This window comes from Astatotilapia calliptera, chromosome 16 (genome assembly GCF_964374335.1).
Source record: "Astatotilapia calliptera chromosome 16, fAstCal68.1, whole genome shotgun sequence".
Lineage (NCBI taxonomy): Eukaryota > Metazoa > Chordata > Actinopteri > Cichliformes > Cichlidae > Astatotilapia > Astatotilapia calliptera.
This window is the reverse complement of record NC_137437.1, coordinates 4,909,099-4,924,438: the sequence shown is the minus strand read 5'-3', so window position 1 is coordinate 4,924,438 and position 15,340 is coordinate 4,909,099. Positions and strand designations below refer to the sequence as shown.

Genomic DNA, 15,340 nt, shown 5'->3' with positions numbered 1-15,340 from the left:
AGGGGGACGCAGTTTGGAACTGGCAACCTGCTGGGGGGGTCACTGAGATAAAATTCAACCCATGCTGTAAGGTACGTGTGGGGTGTGCCATGCGGGCTATCCAGCTGTGAGCGCAGTCCCGCCCATTCATCGAAAGCGCCCGGGGGTCGCGCAGAATCTGATTTGGATTGACCGAGCTGTCATCCAATGAAAGCGCGTCAAAGCGTGACTCACCCCTTTTCTTTTCCAATGGAAGCGGGCCGGAGAGGCGGATCAAAGGAAGCAAACTTGGTTGAATGACCATTAAAGCAGCAATCAGCGGTAAATATGTTATGATGCCACGCTCCAAACGCACACCGAGCGTATTGTCCGAGGTGCCGGGAGCGCACTTTTGCACCGGTTAGTCACTTTGCGAAATGGCCGTGCGCAGGAGGAGTGTCGCTGTAAACCAAGTCGGGGGTGGGGGGGTCGCTCTTCAGGGATTTGAACAGTGATGGGCAGCTGTTGGACATTGATTTGGCGCAGCGGCTGACGGTGAATTGAACAGTGCGGTAACGCGGGTTTGTTTTTGGGGGTTTTTAACCATGGACGGAGAAGCTGTCTTTTGTGGCTGTCAGATGAGGAGAAGGAGGAGGAGCGGCTGACTTCTCCTCTCTGCTCAGTGCAAGTGTGAGAGAATCGTGATGCTGATTTTTGGCCAAACGTGAGGCTCCCCCGCCGCTGCCGAGCAGGCTTCAATGTTCGCTCAGTACAGGTGCATCAGGATTTGAGTGGACGTGATCAGAGCCGTCACCATGGCATTCACCTTCATATGGCATCCCACCTCCGTCTTTTCCGCCTGCAAACCGCTGACAAGGATACAGGAAACGTATCTGCACATATAACGGATTGGAATTGGCCAATTGATGCTGCTGCTTGCACTATGATCTCTGGGGAACTATCCGAGTTGTGTAATGGTTTTATTCCATTTGCAGCGCGTGCCCTGCAACCTCCGTGGATGATGGCTAATTGGGCCCAATGATGTAGAGCCAAATCCACCTGGATCTAATGTTCCCTCCTCTCGTGGCTCCCCTGTGACTTTTTGCGCATGTTCAATTGTTTTTTTTTTAATTCCCAGAGCTTTTCGCTATTCTCGGCTATTGCTTTTGGTGATTTCATTTTATTTGTAAAGGCTTTTAAGGACGACTGTTTGCTTCTGAAAGTGGCGATTAAACTGACTGCTAACTTTACATTTTACAGTCAAAGCCCCCGGGCTGTCTGAAGCGTGATCAGCTATGGAAAGTTCAGCTAATAAAATACATTTAATGCGACTCATCCTTGGGACTAAATAGTTCCCTTCCCTCTTTTAAGTGGAACAAACTTCTTTTTCCCTCCCCTGTCTCCTATAGGCTATTTGTTTAGATAACATTCTGTCACTGCATCCACTTTTCCACTATGTCCAGATCAAACAGTGTCAGCCCACCCGGAGTCGGTGCTCCCGGGTTGAGGGGAGGGACCGAGCACAGATCAGCTTGGGGAGAGTCTCAGTCTGTGGCCAACGGGTGCCCATACTCAGCAAGATCTCCGCGCAGGAAGCTCACCCGGACCAACAGCCGGTGGACGGAGGAGGATGATCTGGACCACCGGCCGCCCGGGCGAGCCTCCACGACCGTCAGCAGGGTCAGCTTCAGGTCCAGGTCGGCTTGGCAGGACCATGGAGAGGAGAGCCGAGACAACAACCGCGCGTCCTCTAAACGTCCAGACGGCGAGGTGAGACCCAAGTCCGTGGAGCTGGGTCTGGAAGAGCGGAGAGCCAAGCCGAGGACCGACGAGGAAGAGGTCATGCCCGAAGTAAACTTTTCCTTCGTGGCGTGCTGCACCAGCGTCATGCACATTTTCAAATCCAAAAAATTCCAGTCGGAGAAGTTGGAGCGGCTCTACCAGCGCTACTTTTTCCGTCTCAACCAGAGCAGCTTGACTATGCTCATGGGCGTACTTGTGCTGGTGTACACGGTCATGTTGGGCTTTCACTGCTCCGGTGGGAGATCGGGACCGAGCGTAACGTACGTGGTGGTATTTTCTGTGGCCATCTTCCTCACGCTCGTGCTCATGGTAATCTGCAACAGGAACGGATTTCACCAGGACCACATGTGGGTCGTGTGCTATGTGGTCATCCTGATGGTGTTGGTGATCCAGGTGATTGGAGTACTGCTCGTACAGCCCAGAAGTGCCTCGGAGGGGATCTGGTGGACCGTGTTCTTCATCCATGTCATCTACACTCTGCTTCCCGTCAGGATGCGAGCTGCGGTCATCACTGGAGTTATTCTTTCCGCCATCCACGTGGCCATTTCTTGGATGTTAAACGAAACGGACAGCTTTCTGTGGAAACAGGTACGTCGAAGAATGCGCTCTGTTTTTAAACGTCTGCGCAGAGATGTGAAGCCACGCGTTGCGCGCAATAACGCACATTACACACATTTGTTCAAAGCATCCCGGTGCTGAACGTTTCTCTCACGATCAAGTGAACAAAAGTGATAGAGAAGTAATAGAAATTGTAGGATAATAAATGTCACACACACACAGTGGCAAGCACAGTCTCTCTGATGGGGAAAAAATGGGGGACCCTTTTCAAAGCCACTTAAATCACTTCTGTGTGAGCTCTCAAGGACAGATTGTCCAAAGTGTGTGATTCTTCATGTCAGATCTACCAAGACAATCAAAGATCAGAGAGGGTCTTTGAGTGTGGCCATTAAAAGGGTGTAAACACTTCTGCCTTCAGCTGTGATCTGATCTAGATTATCTGAAGCATCTGAGACCGCAAGTTTATTATGTTAACCAAAGTGCCTGTGTGGGGGGCTTTGTGGTTAAGTCAGAGTCAGGAAACTCCTAGATGCGAAAAAACAAACAAACAAAAAAGTGAAACGTGTTTACTTGAAATACTTTTCCTTTCTCTTTTTTGTGGTTTCTGGTTGTCTTTCCAACACCGAATGACTTAATTGACAAGTTGAGCTGGTGATTGGTTAGACAAACACTTCAGTCTGAGCGAAGCCACTGGTTGGCACGGAAACAGCAGCTGGCTTGTTGCTTTTCAGTGGTGCCAGCAACTGTGGGCTCAGCACAAGTATAGCTATACAGCCAGCTTTTTCCTTTTGCAGTTAGAATTCTCTGTTTTCACTTGCCTCATAAAATCTCATTTGTTCAGCAAAACTAACAGTGCGCAAAGAGCCTGGTTTAATGCCAAATACTATCAGAAAAAGTCTGACACCTGGACATATTTCACAGTTATGAATTAAAAGAAGTGAAATCGTGATCCTTTGTTACGATATCCAAATTTATTGCATTTCATTGTTCTGTTTCATTATGACACATGCCTGAATATTCCGTATTTTAGTCTTGCCATTTTAGCTCTTACTAAACTTGATCACAGTGGGTTTGCGAGGATGGAGTTAACCCCTGTTTATTGACTTATAGCATTCATATAACAGTCTGGTAAACATCCTGTGCAGAGGATGTTTATCAAACATTTGAACATGATATAATTAGTAAAACACTGAAAACACTTTTCTAACCGCAGAGCTATTGCATATTTAGGACTAATGAAGCTATAAAGAATTAATGTGCAGCTTAAACACCTGAAATCAAAGCTGTTTAACAGAAGGGAAGGAAAAAAGTGTTTGGGCTTAGCTTTGGAAAAACTGATTTCAGATTGTTTGTTTTACATCATCTGGGCTCTTAATAAGCTTACAGCTGATAGTTTCAGGGGATCTTGTTTTATTGTTCTGCTGAGCTTCCATGTTTCCCATAACATCCAAATTCCGCTGCTGGTATTATTATCCCACTTGGACAAACGTGGGATGGATGGATGATATTATTATTATTATTAATATATATATATATTTTTTTTTTTTACAACGTCAGTATTGCGTTCAACACATTTGTCCACATTTGGCTGGTGGACTTTATCTGTAATAAATGCACTCGTGCAAATGAGTTTAATTTTCCACCATTATTTAAAGGCACACTTAATTGTGTTGACTACTAAGCTCTATTAACTCCTAACTGCTCTCTGTTACGTGTTTGCATGTTGCCTTTTGTTGTTAACCCATTTACTGTTTTTTTTTTCTTTACAAGGCTGTGTGCTGCTTAAACATCGTAGCTCATGTACAGTCAGCGCTCCTATAAAGATGTCAGAGTTTATATGGAGAAAGATGCCTATTTATAGCTGAAGAACCTCCACAGGGATTCATCCTTAAATCGTGAACTACAGTAAATTTGTGGATTACTTTTTTTAGAGGCCACTTTAATAGTTGGGGCATGTTCCATAATGAGGAAATCTTTATGTTATAGTGTGCACTTCCATTTTAAACTATACTGTAACTCAAAGGATGACATTGATTGCATAAAGATGGATTGCTTAAATTGTATCATAAAAGGAGAATGCAGTTTTTAAAAAAGTTAAATATGTGCTCACATGAAATTTGATGCCAGCAATATATTTCAAATAAGCTGTGATGGGACTGCAATAGACTGCAAAGTTTAATAGTAAGATAAGCATGCAGTTTGTTTATTTATTTTGGAGCCACATATGTACTGCCACCCAGATTTGAGCTTCCTTATTTCAGAAGGATGACAATAAACTACAATGTGCAGCAGCATAGCTCCATGAACTGAAAGTATTGGGTAGATATGAAACAAAATATACAACATTTTCAACGTATGCTGCGCAGGTGAAATCCTATCCATTTAAACAATGCATCCTTCAAACACCTTTTTTTGTTTTGTAGTTTTTATTGGATTTAAACCCAACATCACAACAGAACAGTGAGCAGCTGCTTATGAGTCTGGAATAAAGAGAGGCATTTGCTCCATCAGTGAAAAGTACTGGATAGAATAGCAGATACGTCTTCAGTTATCGCTTTGACAAGATTTTCAGAAAATTTGACCTCTGATGCGTGATGTCGAAGTAATGAGATTCAAACTCGTCCAACATTTTTAGTGCATACACCTATGATAAGAAAGCCCTATGTCACTTTGTTCTTGAGTTATTCCAATCACAAACTTGGGTGTCCATGCTGCCCGCCTGCCTGCCCGGCAGGGTGACAACAATACCGCATCAACCTTTTACGGCTATGGGGGGGGAAAAGTGCATGTTTTTGAATGTATAACACAAGAAAGTCCAATGGGAGATGTTCTGTTGTTATTTTAATCCATGCTTATTAGGGGCTTTTGACATCCATCCTTCATATGCAGATTACAGATCTAGGAGAAGAGACAAGGGGTCTATCTCCAGCTCACGTCTTCTTTTGTCCTCCACTTGTCCAGTTTCTTCAAAATCCTTAAGAACACACTACACACCATGGGAGTTGCAACATTTTAAGCTAATTTTGCTTTGCTTTTTTATCTTGTTGGTGCAAAAATACTATTTTATGCATATCAAACTATGTTATCTTTGGCATTTTCCATAAAATTGATTCTTTGCTAAGGTGGCTGTTATGTGCAGACACAAGACTGGTTCATCCCTTGAGTTTAATGCCTTTTTTATGCTTGAATGATTCATAGGTTAGTGTTAAGTGGATCAACAAATAGTCTTTCCTTTGGAAATGGTCAGGTGCAAGGACTGGACTGAAAATGAGTGAATAAGTAGCCAATGTCAAAAAGAAGACCACTTTAAAAAATGACAAGAAAGTCTGGCTGCTTGGAGGAAAAACATAAAGACACGAGGGGTGGCTCAAGAATTTTGCACTATATATTCCTTTTTAATACTTGATGGATTGCCTTTAAACTGTTTCCAATTAATTATTTTGTTTAAATAGTTTCCTAATCAATGCATTCACTATTAATAGAGCATTATATGTTGTGTCTCCTTGTAGCATTGCAGTGTCGACAGCGCCGCTTTCTTCACTGAGTTTGCAATGTTCAGTGGAAGCTTTTGATAAGTCTTGAAGCAGGTTCTTATTCAAGTGGTTAACAAACAAGATGCACACATCAGAGACGGCGGTGTGTCAGAAAGAAACCTGAAGCATCAAGACTCGGGAGAGATTGAGATTGCCACACCTGTTAGATTAGCCACGGATCCTCTCCATCAGCCATGACTAAGCCCAAATGCAATGCAGCCACGCCATTTGTGGGTCCAGGTGCAAATCCTGTTGACCAGTGTTCTGAAATCTTGTGTAAAGCCTGAAATCAGAACACTGGTGGCTGATGTTGTCACGTCCACGGTTTTCAAATGACATTTTCAGCAATCTGGTGTCGATATACCCGTAAATTGTTCAGGAAAAAAAAGAAGACAAATCCTGATAGAGGGTAGATTATGATACTTTTAGGAGGGTGATCCAGAAAAAAACGGAAAAGGAAATGTCCTTGACTGTATGTGGGCCATCAGTGGTTTATCCTAATTTGGAAGGAGAACATTTAGTTTGAGTACCATGATCTCACATGAGCAGCCCTGTAAACTCCCCACCACGGCTATCACAAACACCAGAAAGGATGAACTCTTTTATGCCCTTTATTTCTTTTTGGAATCTAATTTTTGCTTATATGCAAAACTCAGACTGATTTATTAGTTTTTTTTGTGTCTGTGGCATGTGACCCCGCAAGTTTGTGTTTTCTCAAAAAGCAACATTGTCATTTGATGTGCTGATGTGAGTGTGTGGGAACGAGCTGCTGTATTTGCTGTTCTTTCCTTGCCACGCTGTTGTTTTTAGTAAATCTGTTCTCTCCTGTTTATACAGGAGCCAGCTCTCTGCTGAGTGGAACGAGTGCTGTGAGATCCTCAGATAATCGGGTTTCTGAGTCTTCTGGATTTTTTTGCAGGCAGTTTTTAAAAAACAAAACAACAACAAAAAAACAGCGAGTCAATCTTGTAATCTTTTCTAATGCTCGATTTCATGTGTGGACATTGTGGTGCCAGAAAACCCACAAGTCTGCGCGGCCAGGGTGATGTTGATTTTTATCATCCATTCATTGTGAAGTGTGTATGTGTGGTATGGCTTGTTTGGTCGAGCGAACACAATGCTGTTCAAACTCTGGTGGTGCTAGATAGCGGAGCTGGGTGGAATTGAAATGCATTTGGCCAAATTAGATTATATGTGTGGATGTAGAAAAGCAGGGGGCGTGTAAATAGAGGTGCACAATATTTGCTTTATGACAATAAATACCAGAACAGAAATTAGCTGCCTGTCCAGTGAGGTATTCATCCCTTGGATAAGTTTCATCACTACTAGGTGGCAGCTGGTAATGTTATGTGTGTGTTCTGGTGAGAGCGGCTCTCCAGCAGTGGATCTCCAAAGCAGAGCAAGAACTTCTGTCGCCAGATGTATTCCAGGACATCATTGCCAGAGTCCATCCCAGTCTGCCATGGGAGACTGAATGACACTGAGCAGTGCTGCAACAGCAGTCTGAACAGCCTGCCCATAGGGAAACACTAGAAGGGGAAAGACAGAAACGAGCTGGTTAGCAGTGACTAAACTTTTAAGATGAAAGCGAGGGGATTGCTCAATAGTAGAATGATGGTGTTGTTATCTCAGACAGCTGACAAAATGAAAATAAATTGCAAAACTTTCTTGAGCAGCCGTGACTACACTGTAAAAAGAAACTAACATTTGCTTAAAATCTCTGCAACAAGACTCAAGATTCTTTATTTGTCACGTGCATAGTTATACGAGTGCAACACAAGTTCGAAATCTGAGATTGTACATTGTGTAGTAGTGTGTTAAAGTGTCTTGTGCAGTAGTGAAGCCAGAAGGATCAGGCTCCTCTTGAGCCTCTATGGTGTGGAACCTTCTGCCTGATTGCAGAAGCTGGAACAGTTTATTGCTGGGATGTGATGGGTCCTTCAATATCTGAGCTGCTCTAGTCCAGCATCTCCTGGTGTAAATGTCCTGTAGGGAGGGGAGAGCAGCCCTTCAGCAGTGTTCTGCCGTACGGATCACTCTCTGAAGGGCTTTTTTTTATCCTTGACACAGCTGTTCCTGTACCAGGATGTGATGTTCTGTGTGAGGATGCTCTCCACAGCACCTGTATAGAAAGTCCTGAGGATCCCTGGAGAGACCCTGAACTTCCTCAGTTGTCGGAGATGATACAGGACATGCCAACAGTTTTTCACTCAAAAATATTAAATAGATTGGAAACCAGTCAAATCTCTTAAATAGACTTTATTAGTCGAATAACTACAACTAAAACTAATTAAGTTGTGAATAATTAGTAGTAGTACCACATAAAATTGAGTAAGTATAACTAAAAATTAGGAAATTAAGTGTTAGTGAAAACCACATAAAAATTGAGCAGATAATACTGAAATGCTTGGTAAAGGTAACTGACAGCCAGACTCATTTAATATAAAAATAGTTCCAGCATGTCCCGCCATCAGACGCTGTTAAATATGACTGGGAATCTCAACTTGCATGTAAGATAAAACTGTTGGCTGCTTAAACTGGCTAATTGTTGCCAATGAGCTTGTGAAAATGTGCCTGTGTTATGACCAACATATGACGTTCAAAGGAACTCAGTGCAAACTGAAGAAAAAGAACATACAGAAAACAAGAAAATATAATATATACACGGGAAAAATATATAAAAAAAAAACTTGCAGTAGTGTGACCGTGCCTAAAAATGTGTCATGAGTGTTCTGAGCCACATGTTCGGGGTGGCCGTAGCTCAGGTGGTAGAGCAGGTCAGCTACTAACCGGAAGGTTGGCGGTTGAATCCCAGGCTCCACCAGTCTGCATGGCAAATGTCCTTGGGGAAGATACTAACCCCATGTTGCTCACCGATGCATTCATCAGAGTGTGGATGTGTATGAATGTTAGACAATAAGCTCTAAACAGTTTAGAAAAAGTGCTTGGGTGAATGGGTGTGATTGGGTGAATGAATTTGTTGTATAAAGCGCTTTGAGTGCTCAGATAGAGTAGAAAAGAACCAGAGTAGAGTAGAACCAGTCCATTTACCATGTTCAAAATGCAAAAAACAACAACAACAAAAAAAGGTTGGTCAGGCTAAGACTCGTTTTCTCTACCTTGTAACTTATGAGCTCCTTTGTTAATGTTGTGAGACAATTATCAAAATTCAGCATCCCCAGGAACATTTTATCTGTGAAATTTTAAGTGTTATGGTTGTTGTATATGTTGATGTCACGATGCTGAAAATAGAAAATAGTTTCTAATTTGCTGATGTTTTGTAAATTTTTGTTTTTTCTACTGCGGCCACGTGACATTACCAGGATGGCAAAAGCTTCGGACTGAACTGGATTATGCATATAGCTTGAAAAGTCAACAACGATGCTTCATATCATTGAAGGTGACCTAACAGCGAACACCAGTAAAATAATAAGACATGGCAATAACATTTAACTATAGATGCATGTTTTGAAAAGGAAACATGCTGATCACAGATTCTTACTGTTTTGAAATTGCTTTTGAATACAGAAAAACAATCATTTTAGTGTGAATTTGACTAAAAGCTGTCTTGAAAGTAAAGCTCTTGTAGTGAAGTGCAAAAACTAAAAAGAAAAAAAAATCTTATCCCTCTCCCACTTGAAGGAAAAATGACCAAGTTGGACAGCAAACACAAAAATTATACGAGAGCTTAGATTATGAAACAAAATCAACAAAACAATAAAAAAGGCTCATGGTTTTTTTATTTTTATCCCCCAGTAAGTTACACAATAACCATCATGACACAAGGACGAGCTCAGACCCTCCCTCAGGCTAATGACCTGCATGACAAACAACTTTCAGGTTATTGTTCGTTTTTAGTACAATTACCTTTTGCTTTTTTAAAAGATGGTCCAAAGATGACTAAATAACTAAACCTTTTGATGAATATGCCCGTCCATTTAAGAAGTCCCGTGATTAGGGGTGGGCGATATAAACGATATACGATAGAAACTGTATAAATTTGGCCAACGATAGAGATTTTGACTATATGCGATAGCGCATGTTGATGATGTCATCGAGCTGCGCCTGTTTTGGACGAAAGCAGTGGCTAAAACCATTATCATCTGCAAATTATGCCGACAGTCATAGCAAAGAAATGAAACACTTTTGAAATATGGGGAAAGCCAAAAACTGCGCTTCCTCCACTTCCGTAACATTGATTCATTAATGTTGAATTCTCTCGCAGCTGTTCTATTCTCATGTTGTTGCAGTATATTGATAACTAACCTCGTATTGTGGATGAATAATATCAATTGTTCTCCTGACTGAAGTTTGGCCCGTGTATAGCATCCTGCTATGCGATTTCATTTGTCCCTGACCACCAGAATCCCTCACGTTAACTTTTATCGAGTGGAAAAAAAGTTGGCGTTCATCCTCCAGCTTCACTGTGCTAATGTTATGCTAACATAGCTGTGTCGCTAGCAATCACGTAGCACAACATTATATACCAGGTAGTCCAACTTCAGTAACCCTGCAAACACCACTGCTGTTTAGTTTTCTGTCTTCATTTATGTTGGAAGTGATAGCAGAGCTGTACGTTTGAATTAGTTTCAAAAATCTCTGTCAGAACATGGTATGTCATGTTTAGGTGGAAACTAGCGAGCTAACTTCCTGTTAACTTCTAATTCCGTTAAATTTAATAAATTCTGTTTTCATGGATGCCTGGATGTTAAACTTAATTGTTACACCTGGTAAAGCAGCAACGCTGATGATTTTATTAAAGATGAAAATTTAGACCGTTTTTTATGGGGCGCCGTTTGTAAAGTGAAACATGCTGAAATCAACGGCAACATTTTTCCACATTTAGCTCAAAACCTTACAAAAACATATTTTTTCGAGTAATTTTTTACAACATTTAGTAAAATATTTGTAACTTTTCATCAAATGTTAAATATTAAATCTAAATATTATATTTAAATCTAAATGTTAAATGTCAAATCTAAATGTTAAATCTAAATGTTAAATGTTAAATCTAAATGTTAAATGTTAAACCTAAATGTTTAGGCTAATATGCAAATGTATTGTACGGATCAACGGAAATACCAAAATAAAAGCTTCCCGAAAACCTCTGGTGCAAAATTGTGTCTGTTCTCTTCCTCGCTTCTCCCCGCCATGTGCTGCTTCACTTCTTGCCTACGAGCATGTCCAGCGATTTTGCTGGACATGTGCTGCAGCGATTGTGAAGTGGAGACTGCAGCTGCTAAGAGTGCACTACTGCTAAACCTTTGGATGGCCGACAAAACGGATCTTCCGATGTTTTCAGCTAAATCGCCGGACGTGCTTTCTCATGGTCGGGTAATGGCTGAATTCCAGTGGAATGACGGTCCCGCCATAATAGACGTTCCAGCCATGTGTTCGAGCCCTAAACCTAACCTTATCTAACTATAACCTTATTCCTAACCTTTACTAGCAGTTAAATGACGTAAAATAGTGTTTTCCAAAGCGATTTTTAGAAAATGAACGAACGTGCAGATTGAGTCCAAACGGTTCTCATATGCTCTCCTTTTTCCGTTGCCGTAATTTAGGAACGTGTTGGGTACCCGAAAGCATAAAATGTTGACAATTTGTCACCTAGCGAAAATTATTACGCTTTGGGAGTGAGAACGTGTCTGACCACTACCGGCACACTTTTGCACCGGAGGTTTTCGGAAAGCTTTTATTTTGGTATTTCCGCTGATCCGTGCAATAAATTTGCATGTTAGCCTAAACATTTAGATTTAACATTTAGCATTTAGATTTAACATTTAGATTTAGATTTAAATATAATATTTAGATTTAACATTTAGATTTAAATATAATATTTAGATTTAACATTTAGATTTAACATTTAGATTTAAATATAATATTTAGATTTAACATTTAGATTTAAATATAACATTTAGATTTAACATTTAAAATTCTGTTTTAAAAATGAAAAGTTACAAATATTTTACTAAATGTTGTAAAAAATGACTTGTTTTGAGCTAAATGTGGAAAAATGTTGCCGTTAATTTCAGCATGTTTCACTTTACAAACGGCGCCCCATCCGTTTTTAACTCTTAGTGTTCGTTTGACTTTGGGACCTGAAATGGACGGAGTTTTGGACCCAGATTACTCCGCGAAGCTCCTCACTACGGCAGCCGTAATGCTCTGACAATCCATCAAGCAGTGCGGCTTACCAAAGTTGTACTAAAACATTTTTTAACAGATTTCTGCACGCCAAAATCGGTTCGAGGTCAGTAAGCACAACCAGAATTCATACATAAGGCACAATCTCGATTTTTGAGAAAATTAAAGGATTTTAAGTGTGCCTTATAGTGTGGAAAACACGTTATACAGAAGAAAAGAATATATCGTGAAATATATCGTTACCGCACATGCTTCAAATTATATCGCGATATGAATTTTAGGCCATATCACCCAGCTCTAGTCCCATGCTTTAGGAGTAGTTTGGTGAAATATTGCCATCTACAATGCAAAGAGGTGATTTTCAGTTTCTGATCCTTTACTGAAAGGGATCCAGGATCCAACTCTAGGAATCATTTTTGATATACCTTAAAAGTATATGTGAGATTCTTGGGGTATTTTAGATCTGGAGCACAGGAGCACGTCCCTGAAAGCAACAGGCTCTGCTGAGATCCCTGAGATTACTGAGCACAGTCCTGCCCTAAATAACCATCCCTACATCAGTAGGTTTGACTGTCCTGTCTCGGTTTTGCAACAGGTAAGTCTTCATCACCTCCTCAGCCAAAGCTTCTTGAACACAGACATCAACAGCATCCTCCTGTAGACATAACAAAGAACCTGAGTAAGCTTACTTTTATCCCACATATTTCAAGATATGAACACACAAAAAAAGTGTTTTTCACATGAAATGTGAAGCTACTTGGTAACAAGCTCTCCATTCTCTTATCTACGTCATAGCTTTAGTTTTTCAGATTTTAAATTAAAATTGAAAATAGTCATTATTTAGAGCTGATATTTGTATCCAGAATCTAAAAAATCAGCAGAAAACCAACATTAAATCTTTGCTTGATATCATTATGTTGTTCTTGCATGAAGCACTATAATATCTTGGGGTTTTTTTTGTTTGTTTGTTTTTTTGTTTGTTTTTTTGCCTGTCCTGTTTGGATCTTTAGCCATCAGAATTGTTGTCTGAAGGCCAAGAAAGAGAGCAGCACAGCTCCTCCCAAAAACCCTCAGTGTCTATATGCATTTAATATCTACTATAATATCTTGTTAACTTGATTTCAGAATTAACACATCAATCCTCATGAAGTACTTTGAGTATTTACCTTTATCTCCTCCGCTTGGTGTAAGGACTGGACTTTCTTCTCTTAGCATCAGGCTACTCTCAGTATAAGTGTATTTTCTAAATGGCTTTAATTGGTATAAAAACAGTGCTAGGTGTTAGTGATGTGGGCCTTTTATATTAGATGACAATAAAAACCTTGACATGCTGCCCATACTCATCATCCAAATGGTATAAAGCCACAGACTTGGCCCAAGCAGCGTCAGCCCAACTTACCTGTGACAGCTTATGTTTATGGCTTTCGCCCATACAAAAGAACATGTAACAACCTTTTCATTATTTTTTTAAATTTTTTTCACTGATAGGTAAAAGTCCAGTTTCCTCCAACATACACGTTGTGCCGCGACGCCAAAAGACAGCTGAAACGTATAGATGCCAATCTCTTAAATGTTTTGACTCTGTTTCAAACAGTTTTATTTCTCTGAAATAAATGTAAATAAAATACCTTACACACAAAAGCATCTCTTACATTTTTAGACATCTATTTCAGTATATCAGACTCAACTAATCACTTAAGTGATATTCAGAGTTTTAATCAAGGTCATCTAACTTTTAATTATAGTGATATTTACTAAACCTCTGAATTACTTTTTAGAGTGTACATGCCTGCCCGAGGATAGCCTATGTGTGGGAGCGACAGCATGCATGTTCGGTTAAGTCATTGTTTCTGAAACTGCAGGGCTGGCCCGACTTGTGGGATGTGGAGCCACTGCAGGTGGAGGACCTGGAGCGAAAATGGATTTGTCCTGTTATACATAACACTCTTTGTGACGCTGCACCACAGCCTCCTAAGCTGTCATATCTGCGCGTACCTGACAGCATATATGCTGATACCAGCCTGTCTGTGATAGGCCAGACATCCGTGTCCAGAAAGCAGTCACTGGTGCTGATATCAGTGTTCTCAGTGTCAGCGTTTGTGGTAACTCAGCAGGTAAACCAGCTCATCTACTAATTGGGCCGTTGGTGGTTCAATCCCTGGCTACTCCAGTAATCATGCCAAAGTATCCTTGAACAAGAAGCTGAACCCTGAGTTGCTCCCAATGCAACTGTCACTAAGATATAGAACATAAAAAGTGTTTGTGTGGATGAATCAGCGATGTTGTATAAAGTGTTTGAGTAAAGAAATCATTGTGCTTCATGTAAAGATGCAGCCGAGACTGAGTGTTGATTTTTGTTGTGCCGCTCTTTGCTCTACATTATCAAAACTTGGCACACAAGGTGGAATGAAATTGTCGTTCGCTATGCACTTGCCAGTAAATGCAGCCAGGAGCTGCCATCCTGCCACAAGAAATAGATAAATTTGATGATTTTTCTTTTTTTTAATAAACTTGCATTATTTTTTTAGCCCCAGCTGATGCCACTTAAGACACTTTGTCACTTCACATAGTTCCCTCTGGAGCCACAAAAGGTGTAAAAAACCCAAAAAACTTTGACGTGCACGATTGTTTCTGTTCCTTCTTACTCTCCTCTGTACATCACTTATGAGGAACACTGTTATTAGCCTGTGTTCACATACAATGTGTTGCTGGTTCCACTTACCTTGTACTCAACATTCTTAACATAAGTTGTGGGATTTCTCATGAGCTCCTGAGATACTTCCTGGGTTTGTTTACTGAGCTTCCCCCCCTTAGAGTTTAAGGCTGCTGGAGTGAAAAGCACTCTTTCCATTCTCTGCTGCTCGCTCTCCAAGCGCACAGAGGAGGGCATGTAAGCAGACCAGTCCTATATTGGCAGAATTCCAGTGGCAACAGGGTTTCTGTCTATCTGATTGAATTGCCTGTTGCTCGTAATGTGTGGAAATTGAAAACAGATGTCCACATTGTCCTCCTTCCTTTACCTGCCTTGTTACATCCATCCCTTCTGGTCCTGACCTGTTTCCAAACAAGCTTTTAATTTCCCTCATCCCCTGCGGACAGACTTTTATCTACTTTCCTTCCCCAGAACTAGCTGGAGCGATGAGATAGAAGTGGCCCCTGGGAAAATTTTCTAAATCAGAATCTAAACATCAGATTTCCCATGGCAAGGTTTACTGCCTTGTCTCCATCCCCTGTGGCAGCATCCAAATCTATAGTTTCAGCTGCTTTATGTTTTGTTGTATTTGAGAATGCGAGCACCCTGAGGCTGAGGAGAGCGACGGACGATGATGCCGTGTCGGTGA

The 15,340-nt window shown here is 41.0% G+C and overlaps 1 protein-coding gene across 2 annotated transcripts in view; it reads left to right on the top strand.

The window, feature by feature from the left end:
* The first annotated feature begins 260 nt into the window (after nt 1-260).
* The window catches only part of adcy5 (adenylate cyclase 5), a 96,094-nt gene continuing 81,014 nt past the window's right edge, over nt 261-15,340 (top strand). For both annotated transcript variants that reach the window (XM_026143873.2, XM_080290788.1), the window contains exon 1: nt 261-2,349. In XM_026143873.2, the coding sequence (XP_025999658.2) occupies nt 1,414-2,349 (936 nt within the window). In that variant the 5' untranslated portion in view covers nt 261-1,413. The remainder of the gene's footprint in view (nt 2,350-15,340) is intronic.